Source organism: Echiichthys vipera, assembly GCF_963691815.1.
Source record: "Echiichthys vipera genome assembly, chromosome: 23".
Classification (NCBI taxonomy): Eukaryota; Metazoa; Chordata; class Actinopteri; order Perciformes; family Trachinidae; genus Echiichthys; species Echiichthys vipera.
In genome coordinates, this window is record NC_139848.1 from 13,039,699 (window position 1) to 13,053,249 (window position 13,551).

At 44.9% G+C, this 13,551-nt stretch overlaps 1 protein-coding gene across 8 annotated transcripts in view; it reads left to right on the top strand.

Moving 5' to 3' along the window:
- dmd (dystrophin) overlaps nucleotides 1-13,326 on the top strand; it is a 350,545-nt gene extending 337,219 nt beyond the window's left edge. For 4 of the 8 annotated variants that reach the window (XM_083937922.1, XM_083937925.1, XM_083937923.1 and 1 more), the window contains 6 exons: nucleotides 84-149; nucleotides 2,414-2,572; nucleotides 4,926-5,169; nucleotides 5,789-5,903; nucleotides 6,308-6,397; nucleotides 13,196-13,326. In XM_083937922.1, the coding sequence (XP_083794048.1) occupies nucleotides 84-149; nucleotides 2,414-2,572; nucleotides 4,926-5,169; nucleotides 5,789-5,903; nucleotides 6,308-6,397; nucleotides 13,196-13,314 (793 nt within the window). In that variant the 3' untranslated portion in view covers nucleotides 13,315-13,326. Of the gene's footprint in view, nucleotides 1-83; nucleotides 150-2,413; nucleotides 2,573-4,925; nucleotides 5,170-5,788; nucleotides 5,904-6,307; nucleotides 6,398-10,160; nucleotides 10,187-13,195 lie in introns of all 8 variants that reach the window. The other 4 variants (XM_083937924.1, XM_083937927.1, XM_083937926.1 and 1 more) reach the window with 3 other exon arrangements.
- Nucleotides 13,327-13,551: the final 225 nt, after the last annotated feature.

The following is a 13,551-nucleotide window of genomic DNA, read 5'->3' on the forward strand; positions in this document are numbered from 1 at the left end:
GAGGTGGACGTTCCCTCTAGAATCTTCTTGTTGGACCCTTTTGATTTTGAGACTGACTGCTCTGTTTCTTCCCCCCTCCGCAGGTTAGCAGAAATGGAGAATCGTAATGGCTCTTATCTGAATGACAGTATCTCACCCAATGAGAGCATGTGAGAACCGCTTTTTGTTTGTTTGCTTTGTTTCCTAAAGCCTCACCGATTGGCTCGCTGTGTGTGAACTGACTGTCTGTTGTTTTCCATTGGCTGCTTGTGATTATGTTCACCTGCTCTCAATATTTAGGACACACCCTTTATTTGTCTTTACATCGTCACATGTTTAGACTTTCTCCGGGTGGTTATCATTGGGATATAAAAGTAAATCACATAAAATACCAACATCCCAGTCAATCAAAGTAGTAGTGATTATGTAAACGTACAATATTCGTGTGAGCATATATGTTTGCAGTTTGTTTAAATAATCACTATAACTATGAATTTGCTTTCTCTGATTCCCAAAACGGTTGTATCTACAGTGGCACAAAAGACCGTGATTATTTTGAGCGGGACATTTTAAATGTTACAGAGAGAGGAACAGAAGGTTCTACAAACTGGCCGATTTTCAATCATTCAAATCACAAAGAACGTCTAGGCCTACTTAAAGATATAACCCGTAAGATTTCCTTCGAGTTAATGTCTGCTAAGTTATTACCCATCAAAACGAGGGTGATTGATCACATGACCCACTAATCCATGGGTGTCAAACTGATCCAGTAAAGGGCCGTGTGGCTTCAGGTTTTCATTCCAACCAAGCAAAAACACACCTGGTCCAACAAATCAACTGTGTGAAGACAGTTCAGGTGATTGAGTAAGTCGAGTCAGGTGTGTTCTTGATTGGTTGGAATGAAAACCGGCAGCCACACGGCCCTTTACTGGATCACTTTGACACCCATACTAATTGGAAATCGGGAAATTCCATCTTCTGAGTCAGGCTTGTAGTAAGGTGCAGGAGTCCAACAGGAACATGCATTTTCTATACATCGTTCCAGGAGAGCTCCTTTCTCTCAAACGTCAAATTGATCACTAATGCTACCATTCAGAGTTGAACACCATCATTTAACTGCTTTTTAATTTGGCGGGTTGTGACTTTAAAGAACTTTTTCAAACGTGCCTACGCAAATTGTCCTTTTACAATCGAGTGCCGTAAGATAATATAGTCCCAAGCACTCGCTTTAGATATTATAATCAGTGATTAACTCATTGAAGTTTTTAAAACAATTGCAATTATTATTAGAATATATGTGAAAAGGCCTAGTTACTCCATTGTCCTTCCACTTTTTCCAATTAATAACCTTTTTGGTCACTGTTATATTTGGGTTCTGCCATATTGACTCTATTGAGATGTCTCTATCAATCCTTAAGACCTTTGCACATGAAATTAAAACGTTAAATGACACTTCAATAGTTCCAGCCAGTACCTTGGGTAATGTTTTCATATAGTATAGACATCCTGAGCTCTAATAACTTGTAGTAGCCATAAGCTATAGCCGATTATTTGTAAGTACTAAGTAATGGAGTGATTTATTGGGCTACTGCAGCTATTTAATATCACACCTTCCTATATTTAAAATACATAAAAGCATACGTCAAAAAGTCTCTGGAGATTTTAAGATGTCAAAAATGTCCTTGTGTTATAGTATGTTATATAAAGTACATCTTCCATTAAAGTCAAATGTCCCTTCAAGGACAACAATGCTTGAAGTTTATCAGGTTTAATAAATGAAAGTGGAATCTGAAACGCAGGGGTGAGCCCGTAATTAAAAGCGCAGAGTAAAAGAACGGCTCCACATCAACATAACTTTCCAATGCAGCTCCGGTTGATGAAGCGAAAAGTGTTGATGGGAGAAAGCATCTCGAGGCTATTATAAGCCGGAGCTGAGAGAGCCGCGTCCCGCTCCCGTAATGAGTTTTACTTTTAAGTCGGCAGTCGTCTTGAAGGGGATTCGTCGTGTTCGAAACATCACATATCTGCAGCTTCTTTGGTATTCAGAGTGGAAGATTGGCTGAGCTGTGAGCGCTGCAGTGAACGCAGCAGCCTCTAAATACCTGGCCTAATAAAAATCCTCCCAAACGCCGCGGGGTCGTGCGGACAATTGAATCCCTTCAAACACCCAGTGTTGCAGACACAGTTCAGGACACACGCGTCGTACGGCAGCTCTCTCTCCCTCTCTCTGTCCCCACTGGGTTTTAGATTCTTCTTCTGTGGTGCAGTCCTATTCTGCAGCTCTTTCAGTCACATGGGGATTTATTTTTTTCTCTCCATTTTCCCGTGTGTGTCGTTTCTTTGACTGTGTGCATGTCTGTATATGTCTGCCCTTCACTGGTGGGTATGTTTGTTATATGTGTGTGTGTGTGTGCGTGTGTGTGTGCATTTGCAGTGATGACGAGCACATGTTGATCCAGCACTACTGCCAGTCTCTGAACCAAGGCTCTCCTCTCAGCCAGCCCCGCAGCCCTGCCCAGATCCTCATCTCCATGGAGACGGAGGAGAAGGGAGAGCTGGAGCGGGTCCTCAATGACCTGGAGCAGGAGAACAGGTCGGTGAACAGACCCGTGTCTCTACTATTATCTCCTGTTGGCTGCATCTTTACCGGAGCCGTCCTCCTGGAAAGTAAAGGTCATTTTATCTGAACTTAGCTGGAGCTCTTTCTCCGCGGATTCACGTGGTGCCTGTTAATCACTCGTAGGCCCCTCACCTGAACCAAAACTCAATAAACCCACAAACAAGATGCCCAGCACTAACCTTAATTTGCATCCAAATGGAATAACTTCATATATATCTATGATAAATATTAAACAATACCAAATGCTAGAATGCCAATGACTTATAGTGCAGTAGTTTTAGAGAACGGTATCGCCTTACCACTTTCCCAGAGTCAGAAACCAATAGATGCCTTAGGACAGACATTTGATTCATTTGTAGTAGAAAGTTGTATCAAACGACAATATTAGGCTACCTTGGTTCCATCTATGGTATTGAATGACAAAATCCTGAGCCCAATCATTCAGCACGCAAGCCCTTTTCCAAGCTGTGTCTGAGGGCATTGTAGGTTTGGGTTACAGTGCCTATATAGAGAGTCATGATACCCTTTATTATAGTCGCTTTTTTTGTTTTACAGCCTGAAATGATAATACGTAAAAAAAAATACTACTTTGCTGTAATCATAACCATCAGTGTAAACTGTAGCAGCAAAACTCTTGAGTGTACAAATACTTAAGGGTGAGTTTGATTGCATATTTTATGCCTTTTCATTTGTAAAAAGAATATTGCAGTATTTCTTTTTTTTCAAGAATTACACACTGTAGCTTTGGGAAGGCGTCTTCTGCTTTCCCTTTCATCTTTAAGTGCAGTGATGCCCAAAGTGTGGTCCGTGGCCCCCTGATGGGCTGTGAAGGTGCTGCAGGTGGGCTGCCAGAGGTCATTGGCAATAAATCATTCAAATTTACACCTGCATGTCTTTTTGGATTGTGGGAGGAAACCGGAGAACCCGGAGAAAACCCACGCAGACACGGGGAGAACATGCAAACTCCACACAGAAAGGCCCCAGCCGGGATTCGAACCAGGAACCTTCTCGCTGTGAAGCGACAGTGCTAACCACTACACGTAGTCGCTAAATCTGTCCACGGAAAAATGTTATTTTTTCCAGCAGATATCGTAGTTCTAACAAGATTAAGCTAGCAAAGCAGTTTAGTGTTTAAATGTGCGTTATTTATTCAATTTGACAAACCCCACAATCTCTGCAAGCTACCGTTAAAAAGCTGCTGCTCTACGTTAAGCCACCTGCCTCAACAGGCTAAATCAAGATAATGCGTACTATTGACCTTTTTAATGGAATCCAATTGCTTGGCAACAGCCTTGGTCCTTGTTCCTGTCAGCTGATGTCGTTCACATTCACTGCAACAGGATATAAACAAGGACACATTTAGAATTGTTTATGTTTACATCTTTGAGAAGGTCTATAACATCTGCGGGCTAGGAGCCATTTTCTTTGTGTTTTTGTTCAAAGAAATGGTTTAAAATGGATCACGTTAATATTGCCATACTTGATAAACGTTTTATACAAGCAATGACTCAATTCCGGCCGTGATATGTTGGGCTTATATCACAGCTAAGGGGGTTTGCGTGGGGCTGAACAATGTCCCTTAGCTGTGATGGGGTCATCCCTATGTTCCTTTTTTCCCCATAAGCCCCTGCCTTCGCGTTTTCAATTCAGTATTTTGTTAGGGTGAGGGGTTACGGTGAGAGTGAGGGGGTAGGATTAGGGTCTATTTGCCGGGGAATTCGGCACTGATTGTGGAAAAAATTACAGAGCAGGGAACATCGGACCCTGTTCTTAAAAAAGGAGCGTACCTCTGTACTTACGCTCCAGCTGTGATATAATCCCAACATACCGCTGCCTGTCGCGAGCTATTGCTTCATATAAACAGGGTCTAAAATGTGCTCTCATTTAGTTACATAAACCCCCCATAAAAATTGCCTTTGTCAGGGCAGCCAGGTACCACTGTCCTCTCCGCCTCGGATTTAATCAGTCCTAAAAAAAAAATGTCCTTAAATAGAAATCAATAACGACAGAACATTAATGTTTTTAGTAGACATGGTTTTCCTCCTTTCAGCCCTCCCTTTGTTCATTCTGAGGGGATTTTCTTGAAACTTGGGGGGGGGGAGATTTTAGAAGAAGAAGAAGAAGTGACTGCCCCATGCACGAAGAACGACTGATAGATATTTTCTGTTATTCTTTTATTCATATCTCCCACTACGTTGCTGCAGTGATGCAGCATCCCCTCCATAATCAATAAAACAAAAGTTCACCTTCTTTCCTAAGCAGTGGGTGTTTTGATTCTCCCCGTGTATATCAGAGCTTTCAGCAGTGCACTAATTCTTCTCCGCAGGAAGCTGCAGTCCGAGTATGACCGTCTAAAGAAGGCCCACGACAGGAAGGGCCTGTCCCCGCTGCCGTCGCCCCCAGAGATGCTCCCGGTGTCGCCGCAGAGCGCACGCGACGCCGAGCTCATCGCCGAGGCCAAACTGCTTCGGCAGCACAAAGGGCGTCTGGAGGCCCGCATGCAGATACTGGAGGACCACAACAAACAGCTGGAGTCCCAACTGCACCGGCTGAGACAGCTGCTTGAGCAGGTACACACCAAAAGGGAACACATACGGTGGCAGCCTTTTACATTTGCTGCGTACTCTCTGCCTATAAAAATGAATATGCGTGTGGTTTGCGCGCTGGTTCCCTTCGTTGTAAACGAGCAGTAACCTCTCGAGCTGATGAATGAAGCCGACGCTGAAGTGCCAAAAACTGCAGTTTGTGAAATGACCTCTTGTGTCTGGCTGCATAAGTGAGTCAATCCCCATGGAGCCCGAGGCTAAAATGCCCAACTTTATAGCAGAAGTAAACATGTTTACAGTTTGGTTTTGATCTCTATAGCTCATTTCCCCGTTCGTGACAACTTTGCAGGGCTGTTCAACGTGCCCTTGAGCAAGGCAGTGAACTGTCATATGCTGTTGTGACCAGCAGCGGAGGACATGGCTAGTGTCCTGGAATAATAACTAGATAAATAATCAATTCATTTAAAAAAAAAATCTCCAAGTTGAGATGACATTACCACCAGTGACACTTCCCTTCCCTTTTGGCTCCTCTGATCAATCTGTGTGGCGTGGGTGCCAGTTTGTTGTTTCTCTAACGTGTCTGTGTGTGTGTGTGTGTCTGTGTGTCTGTGTGTGTGTGTGTGTGTGTGTGTGTGTGTTTCAGACGGATTCCAAGGTGAACGGCACAGCACTGTCCTCTCCCTCCACCTCCTCTCAGCGCTCCGACTCCTCCCTCCCTCTGCTCCGTGTGGCTGCCAGCCAGACTACTGATACAATGGGTGAGAACACACACACACACACACACACACACATACACAGACGCACACCCTTTATATTGCATCCAGCCTCTTAAAAGCAAAGAGGATATAAATAGAGATGTGTATCCACAGCTTGTAAAGATCATGCTGTTGGACGTTGTTCTACATCAGACTACAATGATGTATAAACAGATGTGCGTGTTCCTGACTTAGACTACCTCCGGGGACACAATAATTGGCGAGGGATTTTCCTATCAGGGATAAAGGCCTTGTGTAATGGGAAGAAGCAGATTTTCCGGTCAGTGGTCAAGGTTACTGTTGGGGTTAGCCAAGTAGTGGTTAGGATTTGGGTAAGTCTCAGAGAAGTAAATCTAAGTCTTTTTAATTTGTGACTAATGGGAAACTTGATCTCCTTCCTGTTTTAGGTGACGATGAGCTGTCCAGCCCTTCCCAAGATGCATCTGGACTGGAGGAAGTGATGGAACAGCTCAATAATTCTTTTCCTCATAGTCAGGGTATGGAACACCCACCAACACCAGCATGTTTTGCATACAATTAGCCACTCTTTTCTTTATGAAATCAGATGAATAGTTTCAATTGCTTTTTCTTCTGTGAAGCTTTCCTTAAAGTTATAATCAGTAAGAATTTCAACTAGTCAAGTTACTATCTGTCAAAGAGTGAGTTAAAACAAATGTGATTGATCATATGACCCACGAATGGAAGCGCTGGTATTTGCTGCTTTTCCCAAAAATACATTTGAGTGTCTGTGGCGACATTCCCACGCAAGATTGCATAATGCAGCGCCCTATTAGTGACACTTTTAACGTCCGTCAGCAGCGGTTGGTCTGCCCAGGTGGAGCTCGTCACTGAAGCTAATGCTGCGTTTCATTGTAGTCGGGAATGGGGAACTTCCATCGGCTGAGTCAGACTTGTAGTAAAGGCAGAAGTGTAATAGGAACGTCTGTGTGTATGATTTAAGAGGGTAACATATAGGGGACGGACCGGAAAAAGAGAGGTGAATTTGTGTCAGTAAAGTTTACAAAAGAGCAAAGAAAAAAGATTACAAAAGAGCATGCATGACTCCTGCTGGATATTTATATAATGCCTGAACACGGCATGATACAGACTCGCTCTAATGTCTCTGACCGCCTCAGACTCTCAGTGGAGGATCGACAGAGAGAGAAAGACCGTTCAACTTCCAGTCCGAAAAAAAAGAAACAAAACACTAAATCGAAGCGAGGAAGGGCAAATAGTCAACACACACAGCGACCGTGAACGTGACAAAATGGAGAGCTCTAAAAAAATCTTACCGCCAACAAGGCTGCTAGAAACCAGTGTCTCAAATGTTACAGATTAGAACTTTAAAGGGACATTTACGTATTATATGACCTCCATTTCCCCGTGTATTTCTGTGGAAGTGACCAATAGAAACAACTGTTTTTGGAAATTGGTGAAGAGTGCTGCAGCCTGGCAACACAGTAACTTTAGCTAGTAACATTAGCCTCCGCTCTGTCTGTAGCTCGCCACTCTTGGAACAGCGTTGTTCTTCAGGAAAATACACTGTATCGGTTATGTTATGTTATATGTTAGGTTATTATAATGCTATTTTTAGCTATGGTACCGTAGCTCTGATTTTCTTTTTTTTTTTGGATGTGCGTACTATTTTCACTGAACTTTTTTACAGCTTTAAGTTGTACTCTGTAAGATTTTCATCAATTTAATTGCCTTTTAAGTAAATATCTATAAATAGAGATTTAAAACAATTGTTATTGATCACTAATGAAAGCACTTATTGCCTTTTTTGCTGAGTATTCCAAAACCTGTGTCTGTGGCGACATTCCCGGGCTAGATGTAAATATGCCGCCATGTTGGTGACGTTGCTGACAGCCGTTGGTCTGTCGGCTGAACTAGGCACTAACAGAAATGCTGCGTTCCCTTGCAATCGGAAATCTGTAACTTCAAATATTCATATGAACTGGCTTCAGCTGTACCAGTGGCTGCATCGTCCAACTGGTCCGCAAATTTCAGAATGCAGGGCAGACAATGACTGACGATGAAATGGTCAGTAAATGTATAGTGTAGGTGACAATTTGCCCGTGAATAAGCACTGCAGCTCCTCGGTGTTCCTGTGTTTTGCCTCCCAGCTTCTGAGCAAAAGTGAAGGGAGAGTCCATGAGACAAAAACCGGAGCACAGTATGGCGCTCTCGACGGCTCTGGCTCCCACCGCCGCACTCGATGCTCCAAACACATTGCAAAATTTAAATAGATGTAATTATTCAGCGTTTTATCTTACTCAGATGAGACGCAGGTGAGGCTCAGGTGAGGCACAAGTGAGACACAAGTGAGGCTCAGGTGAGACTCAGGTGAGGCTCAGGTGAGACTCAAGTGAGACTCAGGTGAGACACAGGTGAGGCTCAGGTGAGACACAAGTGAGGCTCAGGTGAGACACAAGTGAGGCTCAGGTGAGATACAGGTGAGGTTCAGGTGAAGCTCAGGTGAGGCTCAGGTGAGGCTCAGGTGAAGCTCAGGTGAAGCTCAGGTGAGGCTCAGGTGAGACTTAAGTGAGGCTCAAGTGAGACTCAGGTGAGGTTCAGGTGAAACTCAAGTGAGGTTCAGGTGAGACTCAAGTGAGGCTCAGGTGAGGCTCAGGTGAGGCTCAGGTGAGGCTCAGGTGAGGCTCAGGTGAGACACAAGTGAGACTCAGGTGAGGGTCAGGTGAGACTCAAGTGAGGCTCAGGTGAGACTCAGGTGAGACACAGGTGAGACTTAGGTGAGACTCAAGTGAGGCTCAGGTGAGACTCAGGTGAGACACAAGTGAGACTCAGGTGAGACACAGGTGAGACTCAGGTGAGACTCAGGTGAGACTCAGGTGAGACTCAAGTGAGACACAGGTGAGACTCAGGTGAGACTCAGGTGAGACACAGGTGAGACTTAGGTGAGACTCAGGTGAGACTCAGGTGAGACTCAGGTGAGACACAGGTGAGACTCAGGTGAGACTCAGGTGAGACACAGGTGAGACTTAGGTGAGACTCAAGTGAGACACAGGTGAGACACAGGTGAGACACAGGTGAGACTCAGGTGAGACTCAGGTGAGACACAGGTGAGACTTAGGTGAGACTCAAGTGAGACACAGGTGAGACTTAGGTGAGACACAGGTGAGACTCAAGTGAAACTCAGGTGAGACACAGGTGAGACTCAGGTGAGACTCAGGTGAGACACAGGTGAGACTTAGGTGAGACTCAAGTGAGACACAGGTGAGACACAGGTGAGGCTCAGGTGAGGCACAAGTGAGACACAAGTGAGGCTCAGGTGAGACTCAGGTGAGGCTCAGGTGAGACTCAAGTGAGACTCAGGTGAGACACAGGTGAGGCTCAGGTGAGACACAAGTGAGGCTCAGGTGAGACACAAGTGAGGCTCAGGTGAGATACAGGTGAGGTTCAGGTGAAGCTCAGGTGAGGCTCAGGTGAGGCTCAGGTGAAGCTCAGGTGAAGCTCAGGTGAGGCTCAGGTGAGACTTAAGTGAGGCTCAAGTGAGACTCAGGTGAGGTTCAGGTGAAACTCAAGTGAGGTTCAGGTGAGACTCAAGTGAGGCTCAGGTGAGGCTCAGGTGAGGCTCAGGTGAGGCTCAGGTGAGACACAAGTGAGACTCAGGTGAGGGTCAGGTGAGACTCAAGTGAGGCTCAGGTGAGACTCAGGTGAGACACAGGTGAGACTTAGGTGAGACTCAAGTGAGGCTCAGGTGAGACTCAGGTGAGACACAAGTGAGACTCAGGTGAGACACAGGTGAGACTCAGGTGAGACTCAGGTGAGACTCAAGTGAGACACAGGTGAGACTCAGGTGAGACTCAGGTGAGACACAGGTGAGACTTAGGTGAGACTCAGGTGAGACTCAGGTGAGACTCAGGTGAGACACAGGTGAGACTCAGGTGAGACTCAGGTGAGACACAGGTGAGACTTAGGTGAGACTCAAGTGAGACACAGGTGAGACACAGGTAAGGTTCAGGTGAGGCTCAGGTGAGACACAAGTGAGGCTCAGGTGGGACTCAAGTGAAGCTCAGGTGAGGCTCAGGTGAGGCTCAGGTGAGATGCGACCATGGCAGAGCTGTGGCAGAGCAGCTGAATAGATTAAAAAGAGACTGTATCTGTCGCATGAGAGAGAAGTTCAGTTGAGTTTTACTTGAGTACTTATCTTTCTTTCTCTCTGTTACCAACTCAAGGCTGATTTATTTTTTCTCTCTTGCTTCCTTTCTTCCTTTCCTCTTTTTCTCCATGAGCCAGCAGGGAGAAGGGGACACCCATGAGAGGTTAGTGGCTCAACTTTCTCTCTCTCTCCCCCCCACCACCTCTAAGGAGTATTTCCACTGCATGCAAGTACCGTGTTTGTACCACTTTCGGCCCCTACCAGAGCACAAAGATTTATGTTGTGAGTCCTGGTAGGGGCCAGAACTCATGACATAAATCTTTGTGTTAAATAAGTAATAATGAGAGGATTGAATTTTTGGCTGTGAACTGTGAACAAAACACACAACAGAGTGGAAACTTCCCCGGTGCATTGATGCAGTCCGTCCTCCCTCTCTTTCCCTGTCTTTAATTTCTTTTCCCTTTCCTGTCGTCTGTCGCACTGACACTCTGTTCTGCACAGCAGGCGTGAGTAGCACTGATGCTTCTCCGTATGCATGTAGATTTGGGACGAGGTAATGTGTTCATGTCACTTGTGGGGTTCACATGAATGTGCAACCAAGATTGAATGTGATTTAAAAAAACAGCTTGTTATTAATACAGTTTTGTATTTTTCTGTCGGTCACTTTTGACGCAACACTTGTATTTTTCTCAAAATGTTAGATTCTAACAATGTTTCATTTAGAGTGGGAAAAGAAAGTATTTAATTTAGACACTATAAAATGGTGCATTTAGTCCTGCTACTTCCAGTGCAGCCTTCATTGATCAGTGAATTTTAACACATGGCTTGTTTATTTACTACTGTGCCATTTTCTGCATGTTTCCTTTATGCTATAATTTGACCCACGAAGGGATGCGATGTAGTATCGTAAACAGACTTTCCACTTTATTGTGTTTGTTCATTAGAAAAAAGGGAGATGTGGGTGGTGATTCATAGATGTGGAACCAAGCTGGTCCCATTGTGTTTTTGAAGCAGAACCTATGTAAGAGGGGCGTTTACTTGACATTTTATGATCCAAATATCCCCGTGGAGCTCTTATTCTGAGGCTGCAGGCATAAATCGTTGCAGGAACCTCATGGAGAGCTTTTCAATCGGAACTCACTAATCAAATGTGGTGGTGGTAGTTGGAGCAGGCTATCTTTGAAAAAGGCCCGCGCAGACCGTAATACACCGTGATGTATGAAGAAAAATCTGCACGCTAGTTGAGGTTGTCATTTCGCACCCACTCATACTCTCACTGCAACATATTATCCGACAAACAGACTTTGGTTTAAGCTGTTTTATAAAGTCTGTCTGCACTAAATATGGATCAGAAATGAAGTTTCTGTGCTGTGCAGGGATCCTTTAGCCACAGTCAGCAGAAGTGATGCGCCGTCGTAGCCGTGATGCTAAACAAAGATGGCTGCAGATGATGAACAGCAGCTGTTTGAAACGGCTTTGGCCTCGACTCTAAACGACTTGTGCTTTAGCTTTTTCTTAAAAAAATGAACAGAAATATTTAGTTTGCAAGAAAGCTGTATTTCCTGTTTTGCCGAGTGGATACAGTGAAAGATTAATTCACTGGTTAGCCCCGCTAGTCGCTTAACCAATGGGGCTTATTGAACTTAGATGCGTCACCTTGTTCGTTGTTTGATTGGTTATAGTCGGCTGTAGTGCTATCCAGTTGCGTGCAGTGGTTTTTTGAACTGCGTGCGTTGGTGCCACCCCGAGGTCTATTGATCCGGATAGATGTGGGTTTGGATTTCCAGGCTACCAAAGTCTCCCATCGCAGGCTAGACTTTCTAAAACCCTGAAAACAGCCAAGAGGAGGTGCAAAAATCTAGTTTTCTATCAGATCATTTGAATTAAATTTGATAAAAAAATGATTATTCCATTTCTTTTGCCTACCCAGCTGTAAGCCATCAGTGTTCTGCTCACTCCTGCGGATTATTATATAAATGTAGAATATGTACTGGGATGATATCTGTCATGGAGTGGAGTGGAGTGAATGAAACCCAAAGTTGGAATACAAAGTGACAGCCCCAGTGGGTCCTGTCCACCTTCACATAGTAGAGTCTCCATAATGGCTCCATAATTATGTTTGAGTGACACAGAGACCCAGGGACGCAAAGCAACAACAGAATTCACATAAACTATAATAATATCTATAATTAAAGCTGAAAAGCAGCATTGATTGGGCCCTCTGGGATTCTGGGAGACGCAGCCGTGCATTTATGCCACCATCGGACACTGCATCCAAGACTTAAAGCAATTCTTACCTTTCTTGCATGCCTCACAGTGATTCCCTCCAAAGTCCCACCATCTTCCCCCTGCCTCACCTCTGACACCCCCCTGACGCGTACGCTGAGAGAAATGCTGCGTTCAAGTGCAACGGGAGGTCCAAAATTTCAGACCTCCAACTCGGCTAAGTGCACTGGAGTGCCTGTCAAAGTTGAACCTCCTACTAATGAATTTGGGAGAGGTCGATTTACCTCAAATTCACTAGTAGGAGGTGACTTTGACAGGCACTCCAGTGCACTTTGCCGAGTTGGAGGTCCGAAATTTTGGACCTCCCATTGTACTTGAACACAGCATGAGCAGCGCAAGGGAAACAGAGCTCGGAATATCATTTTATTCAGACCGAATAAAATGATTGGTCAGACTTTTATCAGAAATACCTGTATATGAGAACTGGATATTTTCAAATTTCTTTTTCATGTTAGCGTGCCACGTGCTTATTAGGAGCATTTTAAGACTACAACAGTAAAATGTAAAAACGCGAGAGAGGTAAGAATTGCTTTAAGACCTGATTTTCTGACTGAAAATGATGCTTTTCATTTTTTTGTAATACTTGCAATGTCCACTAAGTTGCGCCAGAGATCACAGGCTCATTAACCATCCTGTAGCTGGATGTCATATGCAGACCACACCGTGTACATTGTCACATAAGGCTCACTTCCTGTTCCCAGTGTCTCAGGCCCGGGCTCTTACACAGCATGTGAAATCTGGGGCAGATCGGACAATGCAAAGTCAATTTACAACAGTTTCCAGTGGCGTGGTGAAGCGTCCGAACTGCCCACCTCGCCACGGCAACAATCAGCTTTTAGCGAGTGTGTTTCGTCTAAGCATTTCCTCCCCCTCTCTCTCTCTCCAGGTCCCAGCATTGGCAGTTTGTTCCACATGGCCGACGATCTGGGCCGTGCCATGGAGTCACTTGTCAGCGTGATGACAGACGAGCAGAGCGCCGAACAGCACGAGGCCATGCCCTTCTGATCTCGCCAACCCCCGCCCCCCCCCGCCCCCCCCCCCCCCTCGACCTTCATCCTCCCTCCCCTCTCCTCCCCTCCCTAACCTATTGCATGCTTTTCTAGTCGAAACAACTGGATCGGAAACACAGTTTACAAAGAGAATATATAACGTCTATTTTTGTGAAGGATTGCGGTTCCAGCAACGATGCGTTCAAAACAAACAAAAGAAAAAACATTATACCGTGTAGATTTCAGTAGTTTC